Source organism: Penicillium citrinum, assembly GCF_028827155.1.
Source record: "Penicillium citrinum strain IBT 23319 chromosome Unknown utg000009l:1.0-4274883.0:1.0-4276374.0, whole genome shotgun sequence".
Classification (NCBI taxonomy): Eukaryota; Fungi; Ascomycota; class Eurotiomycetes; order Eurotiales; family Aspergillaceae; genus Penicillium; species Penicillium citrinum.
Window position 1 is genome coordinate 2,599,106 of NW_026622694.1, and position 13,757 is coordinate 2,612,862.

A 13,757-nucleotide genomic window follows, 5' to 3' on the forward strand; every position below is an offset into this window, starting at 1 on the left:
AGTTGATTTTCTTTTTCTCGCGTTGCGTGGATGAGGCTATCGCTCTGGAATACACCCGATGACAGAGAATGGTTTACTCAAATGTTGTGATGAGTGAAAATGAGTCAGTTCTTGCGATGTATAATAAACCGCGGGGCTGCTTGTTAGACACTAGTCATAGCGTTGGGTGTCAGGACTTGCGTCGGGAGAAATTATCGGCGCGGGTGCTGCCCAATGTTGGTTATCACATAACCGACTTGACCATACCTTGCGAGGCCTTCTTCTTTGATCGCCTTACATTTGTTTTGATTACGCTTGATGAGCATACGAAATTTGCGCCATTTGCTTTTGTTCTTTTCTCCTCTCCAGTACTTTGTTCTTGTGTTGCGAAACGACACACTCATCCTTTTGAGGCAATCTTCGATTCTTCTCTGCTTCCAGCAGATCTCCATTTTCCCTTTCAAAAGTCACATTTTAGTCCCGCCCGCCTCCATTTCGATGCATTTGTGTTCGTCGGCCCTATTTTAATCTCTTTGCATGGCGTTGAAGGGTGGTTTTATATTTGTTGTTGTTTTTTTTTTTTTGTGTGCGTGTTTTCCTTTTGTTCTTTTTTTCCTTTCCTGTGTGCTTTTTTGTTACATCGCTTCCGATGTTATCGTCCTGGTAGGATGAACGGTGGCGATGGATTGCATGAGATATGATCCACAGTTCAGAATGTCTACGATGTGCTCAGAAACTACGTAGTCTTGACATGAGGGATACGAATGAATATGATTGAGCCATGATTTTTCTTCTAGTGAATTCGCCAGAGTAAAGAAGTAACCACCGTAGATCATGAAGTACATAAGAGGGCATCATCAAGCTTAAGCATGTCTTTCCAAAGATTTGCAGAGAGAACGTTCTCTTCGTGTACAATCAGTGCTCTTTCATTAATTCTGCTTTTAAACATGCCGTTTTAAAGGTTTACTGTGAGCCAGACTACGGAGTTTAGTTAGAGCCGCATTCAAGAAGAATTGATCCTACGAGCAGTGGCGATAAGACGAATTTACAATCTATCGTTAGCCAAAGTAATCATCATGTTTCTAGCTCTTATTCAATGAATTTGAATTTGGCGATTGTTTGAAATTGAAATTGAATACTATTATGATCTCCGTTTCCCGTTACGCCCGTACCGATACGCCCGTCTCCGCTACAGCCGAGATGGGTCTACCAAGTTCTATAAGTATGGCATCTGAACATGCGCAAGAACAACGTCTTCATAGTCCACTCGTGACAATTCTAATGCGAGGACTTAATTCTTTCCATTTCTGCCATTCATTCTCAACTTGGATTTTTCCCGTACACCAATGCGGGTTCTTATCAGTGGTGCAGGCATCGCAGGCCATGTACTCGCATTCTGGCTCTCCCGATTACGACATCATGTTACAGTCACGGAGCGATTCCCTAGTTTACGAACCAATGGCCTCCAAATTGACCTCCGCGGTCACGGAATTGAAGTGCTCAGGCACATGGGTCTTGAAGAAGCATTTTGTGTGAAATCTGTTCCTGAACAGGGTCTACAAGTTGTCGATGGTCGGGGAAAACGCTGGGCTTATTTTCTGGCCAACAATACTGGTAATGACATGCAGAGCTTTACTAGTGAACTTGAATTATGATGGGAGACTTCTGTCGACAATTACATGATGCTCTTGGGAATCGAGTCGAGTTTTATTTCGGGACATTCATTGAAAGTTACCGCGATGAGGGAGACATGATTGATGTCCGGTTTTCCGATGGTGGGACTGGTTCTTTCGATCTCCTTGTTGGTGCCGATGGTCAATTCTCTCGGACCCGTAGGATGATGATTGGGTGGAATATGCTCTTGGTCTACTTCACTGTTCCTTTGCCGATTCAAACCGAGGAGAAATACATCGCAACGCTCTAAATGGCTTACGGTGTTCGGGGAGTGATGATAAGGAGACATGATCGCAATTATATGCGGGTGTATCTAGGAGGGAAAGTCGGGGTCGACGAATATCAAGTTTTAGGAGATAAAGACGTGGAAAAAGAGAAAGTGGCTTTCGCTAGGATGTTCAAGGATGCAGGATGGAAAGTTCAATCCAGTCCCTTGCTGATGTCGATGGCTTTTATTGTGAGCGTATGGCTCTCGTCTAGATTGATCATTGGTCTCAGACCGTTTATGGGCCAAGTTCAAGATGGTGTTGGCCAGAATGATGGCAAGTGGGATGGGGTGACTTCGACGCAGATTGGCGTTTTCTTGCAGAACTGTATGATGGGATTGGCTTCTCTTATGAGGATCAATATTGCGGACTATATGATGAAGGAGAATGTGAAGAATTGGAGTCTCCCATATCATGAGAGGCTAGTATGTTTGAACACTGCGTCCGATGATACTAGGTAGTATTTATTACAAGGCTTAGTTTTGATAGAAATTGTTCACTCCCTACTCGTCTAGACTATTCGATTTTCTGCTAGTAGTGCTAAGTTACTAAGTTAAGTAACTCCTTTACCCGTAGCTAGTTGAAATGCAGTCAAGAAATGAAGTGATTGCGATTTCAATTTCAGGCAAACAGTGTACGATGGGCGACTGAGCTGTCATGAGCTAATGTCATGGGAATTTCCACATGTTTGTTTCACTATCAGCCTGCTTGTTTAGAAGAAGAGGCGAGTGGATAAATACCTAGCAGGAAACTGGAAATTTTATATGCGCGCTGTAAAGAACCTCCCCACAATTCTACCAACTCTCCACACTGAAATACGTCGGAGACTCTGGTACACCATCCTCGAGTTAGTGGTGCAGTCATCTTTGGATGCCAGGATGCCACCGAGGATATCATGGGATGACTTTGATACTGAGATACCTTCCAATGTCAATGATGATGAATTGAGAAACATGGAGGCAGAAATACAGTGGTCTCCGAGATCCAGATTCACAGATACATCCACCCAGCTCGCCTTGATTGATTCACCGCGGAAGCACCTTCACATCGTGCAGCTTCTCAATGGGCTCATTCAAAGATCTCATTTGACCGGGCTCTCTCCTCTACCTCCGATATCATGGGCTCTCTTCAGACCTGCTATAGGCTTCGAGATAATCTTGCATCTACCCCCTTTCACCGAAATCTGCTAGATTTTCTAGCACGTCGATTTATCATCCACTACATTTACCTTTCAGTGACCATGCGCAGAGAAATCCAACATTACATTACTCTCTTCAGACCAGACTTGACTCTGCTCTTGCTATAACCTCAACAGAGCCAGACGCTGCCTTTTCTCGGTTGATGGAGATTGGTGGGAGTTTTTTTTTCGCGAAAGTATTCGGAGCGTTACATCTGCCGTTGGGATCGGGCTTCTTAGACATGTTGGAAATCAGCAGATGAATGCTACATTGCAAAGGACGCCTCAATATAGAGAAATCTTGAAACAGGCAGTCAAAGATCTTATAGCTCTAACAGAGAACCGCATAAAACTTGGCGAAACTAATGTCAAAAATCACATGGTCCTGTGTATGATATTGGCCCAAGTCGAGGCTGTGGACTTGAATGAGCCAACTGAGCTATATATTAAACGAGCAGCGAGGGATAGTCTGGAGATGTGCAATGGTATATTACAGATGCGTGACGAGAGGAATCTCACGAAGTTATCTAAGGATGTTGAGTTGGGAATTACAGAAGTGGATAATACCGGGTTTGGAATCTCTGGTGATGATCTTGATCTCGAATTTGATGAAGATTTCTTTCTCTCAGATATAATTTTCTGATGTAGTTAGTGTTGATTACGGTCGACTATGGAATAATGATAGGATACAGCACGAATTCTGTCTTGAGGCATCTATTGGAAATTCCGCTCTCTAATCTTCACCACTCCTGGTGTATACTAGTTATTAGTTCTTTAACTAAGGTTACTGTAATTGATGAATTTGAGGGGTTTTTATAAGTTCTTCAGGTTTTTTTTATAGCTATTCAGAGCTGAATATCACAAAGGTCAAATAATTTATGAATATACATTGTTTATATTATAATACTGTGAATCATTATTTTCTATTTTCTATACCTCATACATGATAACGCGCCAAGCCCCATTCCCCACCGCCTTCGCGGGACAGTATACCCCACGTGACCCACCTGGAATCCGCGTGGTTCCTCCCAGCGAATTTCAAGCCTGGAAAAAACGCGCTCGAAACCAGCCCTTCATAACGCCCTTTTCTCCTGCCAATCACCGCCGCATTGCAGAATGCGAAATCCCTCGCTTAGCTAATCTCCCTCCGAAATCACGCGTAATCAAACCGATTTTCCTTATTTAAAGACAGCCCCGTAATCCCCCGCTCTTTTAACTGGTTTTCTTTTCCTTTCTCTTTTTTTTCTTCCTCTTTTATCCTCCAACGCCCAACTTCGACGCGTCTGATACTATCTATCTATCAGCACGCCACCAACCCATCTTCCATCAATTTTTTTTCATCTAGCTTCATCTACTTTCCTATTCTAGCAAGATGACTGGACGTAAGTAATCTCATCGACTTCGGTCCCTTCGGCTATTGGATGTCTTTGTTGTCGCGCGAGTGAATTTGATGAGGTTGCGGTGATGCCCCTGGGAACACGTGACGCGTTAGTATCTTGATGCCTGATGTAAAAGGCCACAACGCATATCACCTTTCCTCATCAGGCTAGACCTTGGCGACCGCCCGCCTTTATCCAATCGACAATACCTCATCACTGACCTCGTCGATGTCGACCAATTCAATAACCGTTCACTTGAGAGAAGCAATGCTAACTTGATTCTTACAGGCGGCAAGGGCGGAAAGGGTCTCGGCAAGGGCGGTGCCAAGCGCCACCGCAAGATTTTGCGTGACAACATTCAGGGTATCACCAAGCCTGCTATCCGTCGTCTCGCTCGTCGTGGTGGTGTCAAGCGTATCTCTGCCATGATCTACGAGGAGACTCGTGGTGTTCTCAAGACCTTCCTTGAGTCTGTCATTCGTGACGCTGTCACCTACACTGAGCACGCTAAGCGTAAGACCGTCACTTCCCTCGACGTCGTCTATGCCCTCAAGCGCCAGGGCCGTACCCTCTACGGTTTCGGTGGTTAAATTTTGCATACAAATGCAATGTTCATCAGGACTCCTATGTCTTGTCCGCTCTTGCTGATGGCAGTTTACTCCATCAGCTGGTTTATGTGCCACGTTTTGATGGTTTCTGCGCTGCCTGTTTAATTGTTTTGTCCGGCTATATCTAGTTCAGCTGGATTACTCTTGGTCGGGGTTTTGGAAGGTTATGGTCTTGGTCTTGAGGTTTATGGTGTTTTGTCAATGGTTATCAAACAGATCAATAGGAATTCAAGAACGGAAATTTAGCATGGATTGTTTCTGACAAGTAAAATTAGTAGTCGTAAAGACGTGCAAGTAATATTGTAGCTGAGCCAACTCGCTGTTGACTATTTCCAGAGAAGTTCATTATTTCCAGGTGGTGCCATTCTCGTTCTGCTTTTTGTATACCCCATCAACCCACAATCTTGCACAGACCACATGATCGGCATGATGTAATCGATCTCCGCAGTGAACCTCGGCCTCGTACAACAACACCATCACGTTCACTCGCCCCTTTCGATGATTTCTACCGGTCGCTGGGGAAGATTTTCTCACTGCTATCATTTGAACATTGACGAGGCTCTATATCTACACATAGCAACTAGCTCAACAATCATAGAGCCTGCCAAAATACCTAGCGGGCAATCAACATCTGACATCTTACACCCCACAAATCCTCCGATTCAACGACAACAAGGGACTGGGTCCCGGTCTGGAGCACAATGCCAGAGTTCAAACTTGCCTACGAGTCGCAACTGGTATGTTTAACCCAGCAGTATTCCGCCTGTGTGCTCTAACATAGTGTACCAACAGGATGCATTCCACCCCTCCTATCGCTGGGAAACTCAGGACCCAAAAGAAGACTGGAAGACAGCTGCTCTTAGAGGACCAGCGTTACCTGTATTGGGAAATGCAGTCGCCGGCGCCGTAGGCTCGGCCATATCCAGCGTCGTCGTCTACCCGCTCAGCGTCATAGTCGCCCGCCTGCAAACGCAACAGAAGAAGAACAACACGAAGGATGAATCCGAGGAAGATGAAGAATACAAGAACATCCTTGATGCTGCATATAAAATATACCAAGAAGAAGGAATCGCAGGATTCTACCCCGGTCTGGCACAGGATACGTTCAAAACAGTCCTGGACTCATTCCTCTTCTTTCTCGCATACAACTCCGTCCGACAACGACGGATCATTGCACGCGTGGGTGCAGCCAAGGCTGCAAAAAGCAAGAACATAGTCCTACCGATATTTGACGAGCTTGCCGTCGGAGTTGTAGCTGGTTCGTTTGCAAAACTATTTACCACGCCGCTCGCCAATATCGTGACACGCAAGCAAATTGCAGCACGCAAAGCGGGCAAGACAGGACCGGACCTGTCAACGAGTGATATCGCCGCTCAAATAAAGTCTGAAAAGGGTATTCGGGGATTCTGGTCGGGGTATTCGGCAACCTTGATTTTGACTCTCAATCCTTCGATTACTTTCTTCCTGAACGAAGTTCTCAAGTATACACTTCTACCGCGTTCTAAGCGTGAGCGGCCTTCCGCCGCCTTGACTTTTCTTCTAGCGGCTTTGAGTAAATCGGCTGCATCTTCGATTACTTATCCTTTCTCCCTTGCGAAAACCAGAGCGCAGGCTTTGGGGGCTTCAAATGGTGCAAAGGGCACGGATGAAAAGAGCTCACCGACCCTTCTGTCTAGTTTGACACCGAAGATCATCTCCACTGTTGTGACTATCGCCCGTACAGAGGGTATTATGGCCCTTTACGCTGGCCTGATGGGCGAGGTCTTGAAAGGCTTCTTTTCTCATGGGTTTACCATGCTAGCCAAGGATGCAGTCTACGCGACGATTGTCAAGGGTTATTACTTCCTACTTATGCTGCTTCGTCGTTACCCATCCCCTGAAGAGCTCATCCAACGCGCGCGTGAACAAGCGGAGGAATTCAGCGATGTAGTTCGTGAGGGGAGTCGAGACTTAGCGGAGAAAACAAAGGAGGGTGCCGAGGAAGTCCTTAACAACCATTCCGGCAACGTCAACGTTGATGCGGGTTCGAATGCTGCGGCCGCCGCTTCAGCACTGAAAGACCCTAGCGCATCACATGGTGTAGATGCTTCGTCCGGTCTGAAAGTTCCTCCTATCTCTGATGAGGTCAATGAAACGGCTGAGCTTGTTGGCGACTATGTTGAGGATGAAACAGCGGAATGGAGGAGTTTCTACCACTGGTTTTGGGACAAGGATCGCGAGCACAAAGGTTGAGCTTTATAATGCTTATTACATATGTCGCGTCAGATTGATCAGCAAGATTGTTTGGCTCTACCATGTTGAAGTTTGTATAGTACTACTAGTATATAATAGCATTCTCACTTGTCTGTATTACTCTTATAGTCTGAGTCACTTACACTATGACAATTAGTGTAATTAATTGTAAAGCAGTTTGAAGTCATGATTGAGAGATGTCATCAGATACGACCTATCCCTAGAGTTTCTCCAAATCATCACCCTGTAGATATATCCAAGCTATGTAGCACGATGTAGATATTTCCCGATCAACAAAGGAAATGGATACTCTTTTCACAGGTTCTTTCGCTCAGAACCTTGTGTTTCCATCACAACAAAGGCCGAACGAAGCTCCTTTCCAGCTTCCCACAGCACCCAAAGAGGGAGCCAAACCCACAGCGTATTGAAGAAAACAAGATAGAGCCACAAGTAAACAGGGTCCTCAGTAGCCAATTGCGAGTTCCCAGTCAACCATTCCGGCGCAAAGGTCATGAAACCACCATAAAGTTCACAAATAGCCAAAGCAAGCGCAACAAACCAAAGCTTCGACTTAGCCGAACCACGAGCTTGCGCACTAAGCTTCTCACTCGAGGACCGATAAAGCTGATAACAAACATAGATCGCCGCAGGACCACCCAAAAAGACAGTCAAAATCTCCAAAGAAACAACAGTGAGATCTGCTCCGGCCCAACGACGATCCGCCTTCGCGTATTCCTGCCAAAGACGCGCACTGGGGCCAGTGCCGTATGCGGGGCCATAAATACGATCGCGCTGGTTCAGGAAAAAAGGTTCTGTGTTGTGGATTCCTGCGATATTGGCGTAGCTGAAGAAACATTCATAGAGGAAGGATCCTTCGATGAATATGTGTGTGAGGGCGTCGTAGGCGTGCCAGAAGAAGAGGATGCGATTGCGCGTTTGTGTGGATGGGATTAAGGCCTTGCTGAGTAGGTGGGCGATTGGCATAAAGGAGAGCGCGAATGCGATGCAGAGCATTGTTGATGCGTCGAGCGTGAAGGCTGGGCTGGACGCCATGGTGAGGGTGAAATCGTCACTTTAGGATAAGATGTTTTAGCGTGTGTTGCTTGGGCGAGTATGGTGGATAGGAGGTTGCATGGAGAAAAATTGAGAAGAGAAAATGAAGTGGGTTGAAGCTGAATCGAATCATGACGATCATTACTGCCTGAGGTTGTCTCCTTAAACTAGTGACATTGAAGTGGGGATTAACTACAAAGGAGTACATATGTAAATGTTGATGTTATTCTATCAACGCAAATGCAAAATCAGCATCTAATAGAATCAGTCACTGACTTAGAGCTTCTGAAAAATATTGTACGAAAATGAGAACTGCCAAGGGAGTATCAAGAGGTGTAGATATCTCAAGGTTTTGTCGGTTTTAACAAGGACGATCTTATTGAGCCTCTGTTAAACAAAAATTACGGAGATGTGAGTGCACAAAGCGTGTATTTCTGTTTTATAGATTATTTAATACCTTGTATACTTACATAGCTTCAAGACAGAGTGTAGATTGATTCATTTGTCACGCATATGCAAATCAAATCGTGGATTATGTACTAGCTGTACAAACGAAAAGGGCTTGAATCGGCGACAGGCCACAGATAGTCAATAGTCCGATGAAGTGTACCTTATTAAGGATCAGTAACATTATTTACAAGTAGAGTTCTTTCAGTGGATGGTTGCTAGTTACATAGAACTAAATGACAGCAAGAACCTTGTTACTCTATGAGAATATCAAATTTACTTGTCTGGATTACGTCTGTCCAACATCGTATATTCCGTTGATCAGATAGGAATACTACATTAACTCCGATTCTCCGATACATCTTCTGGTGCATTTTGGATCGGATATATATATAGGATATAGACATTAGGTTGTAGTTTTGAGACTGGTTAGCTCTTTGACAATAAAAATTATTGTGCTAGATAATCCTATACTCGAGAATATTCTCCTATCAACGAGTAATCTGATACTATCCATCCTGATCTGCCTCCTTCACATCCGTCCAGCATGTCTATGAAAAACATCTTCGTCACCGGCGCGTCTGGCTACATGTGATTTCCCACATTCAATTTTCCATCCTCAGTCTTACAAAATGAAACTAACAGCAGCACAAAGCGGAGGCTTTATCGTTGCAGAGATACTAAATCACAAAAAGGATGTCTTAGAGTCGGTACGAAGTCATGCCGCTGTACGCTCCTCCGAACAGGCTCATAATCTGTCGAAATTGGACATCAATCCCGCCCAACTCGATCTTAGCGACCAAGTTGCCGTAACAGAATATATACTCTCAAACGACAGTAAGCCATGTTAAATAATTCAGCCATATATAAACAACCTTGCAAATGCCGATTGGCTAATTACAATGTGCTGTTTTCTTCAACGTAGTCGATTTCATCATCAATAACGCGACCTCCATCGACGCAAACGTTAGTCTCCAACTTGATTGCGGCCCTTGAGAACCAAAAAGATACAACCGGCAAAGAAACATTCTTTATACATAGAACAGGGCCGTCGGCCTTCGATCAGAATACAAACCGGCCATTCGGCGAATTCAAAGATACGGACCACGTTTACGACCTCGAGCGAAAGTCCGCAGACACCTATATCGTGCGACAGGTAGACAACTTTGCCATCGAAAATTTGAAATCTACTGGCGTCAGCGGCTTATTGGTTTTCCCTCCAACACTTCGTAAGTCGTCTCCCCCTTGACTCCTGATTCTATTTGAGGTACTGATGAGATACATGAGATATGAGAACTGGAGCCTGGAATCAGCTCTCACCACAGATTCCAGCTCTAATTATAGCAGCTATGAGATAAAAAAGGTCTACAAATTCTCTGAAAACCGAGTGAGTCCTTCACAAAGAAACAGCACAATGTTAAGAGTGTTACCAGAATATTCCAGCACATGTGTCGGATGTTGCAAACTTTTATGCAAAACTACTTGAGGCAGTAATTCACGGGGAAATCTTCCAAACGACGAGTGTGGACATTATTTCCTTGCTTCTCACGTTGTGCCCTGGTGGGAAATCATGGATCGTCTTGCTGCAAAGTTACATGCGCGTGGCCTAATAGTGACGGCGTCGACTGAAATATGGCCTTCCGATGAAATGGCAGCTGATTCAGTCAGGGTGCCCGTGAAATTTGCCCATAGCATGTGAAATGCGAGGTAAATGATTATTTTCATGAATACTTCCTTGCTTACAAAGACTAATCATACGAAACAGCCCGAAAGTAATTTGCGAGAAAAAGAAGTTCGTTGGTTGGGAGCCTGTCTGGGAGAAAGAAGCATTTTTGAATAACCTTGATCAGGAGATTGACCGTTTTTTGGAGCTAGGATTGCCGAAGAGTAGCCCTTTGAGCTCATTGAAACCGAAATGAGGTGACTGAAGAGACCTTTTAATTCTCAAGAAGCAGGAAACACGCCGTTACATTCTGTTCTCTGTAATAAGCCTGAATGACAATGGAAAAAATTATCAACATAAATAAGCTCAACCCATGAATGGTGACAAAGCATGAAACTCTGAAAGCAGTCTGGCATCGCTAGTTAAATAATTAGTACGGAAGTCTTGTCATATCTAGTTCGGAATGGATGACGGTCTCAAGCCCTCCACAGCAGCCTTAATCTGCAATGCCAAGTATTTTGAATAGATGCGACACAGGGCAAGGTTTCCACCCATGAACCAGAAGTTAGGATGGCCGCTAGGCCGCCAGATCTATAAGTCATTAGAACCTGGACCAAAAAATAGAGATGAGATCAATATTAAAACTCACTGAATTGAGCTCTCCCTCCACATCCAAGTCCCAAAAATCATTACATCTTTCTGCAACCTTACTGCCCATAACTTTCTGCACTGTTGTCTTCATATTGTCATACCCCGTGGCAAGTACCACAATGTCTGCATTGAGATGCGTTCCATCCTTCAACACAACAGCATCACGCGCGAATCCAGTGATTCCTCCAGGACTCTGATGCATCTTGATCTTTCCATCAATGATCAACTTACTACAGCCAACATCGACATAATATCCTCCACCACGAGTGTAGTAAAGTCGAGCAATGCCTGAGCGGTCAATACCCCATTCAAACTTGAAGCCGGCACGCTCAAGCCCTTCGATGTTCTCTCTTTCCTCGTTCGCAATGCGCTTCGTCATATCAATATTGAGAGCGAATTGAACTGGGAATGGTAGGCTTTCGCCGACAATGTCACTCTGCTCGGTGGGTGGTCTGTCTTGGGATGAGATTTAAGTGGATCTTGAAATGGTTCCACAAACTTACCCATTCTCACAATGCATTCCTTCATGAAGAATGAAAACTCCCTTATCTAGAGTGAGCACATATGTACCACTTCTTTGTAGCATAGTCACCTCTGCCCCGTTCTGGTAAAAGTTCTCGGAAATGTCATGGCCACTATTCCCGGTACCAACAACCAGAACTTTCTTTCCCTTCACGTCATACTGAGATGCATCTTCATGTTGACTTCCATGATAAACCGTACCCTTGAAATCATCCTGCCCTGGGAAGGATGGTATCAATGGCTCTCCTGCGTGGCCCGTGCAGAATACAACATGATGGGGTCGCACGGTACGTGGTTTTCCATCTCGGACTAAATCTATTGTCCATTGGCCCTTCGAGTCCTCATACGTCGAACTCTTCACTTGAGTTTTTGTCCATATATTGAGCTCCATTATGGAGGCATAGTTCTCGAACCAATCTGCCAATTTGTCTTTTGGTGTGAATTGAGGCCAGTTTTTGGGAAAGGGGAGGTAGGCTGTATGAGTAAACTCGGCAGGGTCATGTGTGACGAGAGTCTGTATATAATTAGAGAAATCTTCTCTTAACAAGTGCGACAACGACTGATTTTACCCGATAGCGGTTCCGCCAGTTGTCGCCCACCCTATCATTCTTTTCGACGATCAGGGTCGAGATACCAAGGGATTGCAATCGCGCTCCTAAATTAAGCCCAGACTGGCCTTTGATAAATTAGATTCCGTGATGATCAGTACTATAATCATTGCTTACCGGCTCCGATAACTAGTACTTCGGGCTCATCATCCAGGAAATCAAGTTGGCGTTGTCGGCGCTCAAACCATGTTCCCTTTTCCACGCCCCCGGGCATAGAATCCAAAGTCCCATAGGCACGATTTTCTCCTAAAGGCTCCTCAAATCCCTTGAGCTCCTGTAGCGAAGTATAGACGGAAAAGGCTTTCCATTTACCGGGCTCTTCCTGCGTTAACCGGAGAACTCCTGATCCTCGGCCAATTCGTGTTTCAAAATGAAAAAGAGAGGAGACCCATGCAAATCCAGTATCTTCCTTCACGATCTCGAGCTTCGGCTGAAAGTGACCATCTTCCTGAAGTTTAAAGCATGATATTGGTCCATGAGCTCGGTTTGCCTGGAGAAAACGTTCGATATTCTCACGTCCATGGATGGTGCGAAAGTCCCACTGGAGTGATATTATATCACGCCACCATGAATCTTCATTGAAGATATCTTCGATTTGTGAGAAATTTCCTGATTGAAATATTAACTCAAGCCTGCTCAGCCAATCCTGGGCTATCTGCTTTGAATCCACAGGAGAATCGACAGGAGATGTCTTGGGAAGTTCGATGATATGGTCATAATGTGCGGCTGTCATTTTGTTTGTGGAAGTGTCAAAGTCATAAAAGTCGTCCGGGGCTTCTGATTTAGCAGAAGTGTATTTTTCAAAGTAAATTATAGACTGCTTCCTTTATAATGAGTATTGTTTGAAGTCAGCCAAAACACTGGTGCTCTGTATCGCGTTTAAATAAGTGTCAATAAGTCGGACAATTCATCATCGGCCGTCAGAAGTCCGATATCTATTGTATGGTATTAGGTACCTTGGAGAGAATAGGCCGTCTCGCATACTGGCTGTAAGGCCTCTCCGCATTCTGCGGAGGTTAACTATCGAAGTACCAATCGGAGAAGCCAAAAAGGGCCATCTCCAGGCCGAAGTTTGTAACAAAGAAAGTGGAGGTGTGGGGGTATCCCCAGACCAACAACCCCCAGATTGAGTAGTTGGGGGCAGTTTCCTGCTCTAATCTTGGAAATACGGTCTATCACTCATAGCAATCCAAGCCGCATCCAAGATAACCCGTGCCCACATGATCTAGAGCTGTACCATCTAGGAGAGATCCCCCGAGAAGTGCTAGTATTACCAACATCGTCCTCTCTTAGCGTGATCGGCCTTGTGTCCTCCGCATTTCCCCATGTTACACATCTTGTGTTCAGATCGAACTTCCATCACTGTACCAGTATGCCGGTTAGACCAAATGCAGCGTTAGTCTATTTGCCCCTTGAGTGCAATTCTCGACTGATGATAATTAGTTGCACTACCTGCCGAAGCCGCAAGGTTGCTTGCGATCGACGAAAGCCCAAGTGT

The 13,757-nt window shown here is 45.0% G+C and overlaps 7 protein-coding genes across 7 annotated transcripts; 5 read left to right on the forward strand and 2 right to left on the reverse strand.

Annotated features, from left to right (window-relative positions):
- Positions 1-1,325: 1,325 nt before the first annotated feature.
- N7469_010442 (fad binding domain protein) lies at positions 1,326-1,903 on the forward strand (the record flags this gene model as incomplete). Its single annotated transcript, XM_056649347.1, has 2 exons — positions 1,326-1,593; positions 1,641-1,903. The coding sequence occupies 2 exons, from the start codon at positions 1,326-1,328 to the stop codon at positions 1,901-1,903; spliced, it is 531 nt and encodes a 176-aa protein (XP_056496478.1).
- On the forward strand, positions 1,904-2,380 carry N7469_010443 (Fad binding domain protein; the record flags this gene model as incomplete). Its single annotated transcript, XM_056649348.1, has 1 exon — positions 1,904-2,380. One exon carries the CDS (start codon positions 1,904-1,906, stop codon positions 2,378-2,380), a length of 477 nt encoding a protein of 158 aa, XP_056496479.1.
- A 2,088-nt stretch (positions 2,381-4,468) lies between these two features.
- On the forward strand, positions 4,469-5,065 carry N7469_010444 (histone H4; the record flags this gene model as incomplete). Its single annotated transcript, XM_056649349.1, has 2 exons — positions 4,469-4,478; positions 4,764-5,065. 2 exons carry the CDS (start codon positions 4,469-4,471, stop codon positions 5,063-5,065), a joined length of 312 nt encoding a protein of 103 aa, XP_056496480.1.
- Positions 5,066-5,784: 719 nt separating this feature from the next.
- Positions 5,785-7,315, forward strand: N7469_010445 (putative mitochondrial carrier protein; the record flags this gene model as incomplete). Its single annotated transcript, XM_056649350.1, has 2 exons — positions 5,785-5,820; positions 5,876-7,315. The coding sequence occupies 2 exons, from the start codon at positions 5,785-5,787 to the stop codon at positions 7,313-7,315; spliced, it is 1,476 nt and encodes a 491-aa protein (XP_056496481.1).
- A 315-nt stretch (positions 7,316-7,630) lies between these two features.
- Positions 7,631-8,368, reverse strand: N7469_010446 (EXPERA domain-containing protein; the record flags this gene model as incomplete). The annotated part of the gene is made up of 1 exon (XM_056649351.1): positions 7,631-8,368. One exon carries the CDS (start codon positions 8,366-8,368, stop codon positions 7,631-7,633), a length of 738 nt encoding a protein of 245 aa, XP_056496482.1.
- A 1,079-nt stretch (positions 8,369-9,447) lies between these two features.
- N7469_010447 (uncharacterized protein) lies at positions 9,448-10,064 on the forward strand (the record flags this gene model as incomplete). The annotated part of the gene is made up of 2 exons (XM_056649352.1): positions 9,448-9,652; positions 9,787-10,064. 2 exons carry the CDS (start codon positions 9,448-9,450, stop codon positions 10,062-10,064), a joined length of 483 nt encoding a protein of 160 aa, XP_056496483.1.
- Positions 10,065-10,931: 867 nt separating this feature from the next.
- Positions 10,932-12,992, reverse strand: N7469_010448 (flavin-containing monooxygenase; the record flags this gene model as incomplete). The annotated part of the gene is made up of 5 exons (XM_056649353.1): positions 10,932-11,069; positions 11,128-11,581; positions 11,633-12,165; positions 12,221-12,327; positions 12,377-12,992. The coding sequence occupies 5 exons, from the start codon at positions 12,990-12,992 to the stop codon at positions 10,932-10,934; spliced, it is 1,848 nt and encodes a 615-aa protein (XP_056496484.1).
- Between the last annotated feature and the right edge of the window lie 765 nt (positions 12,993-13,757).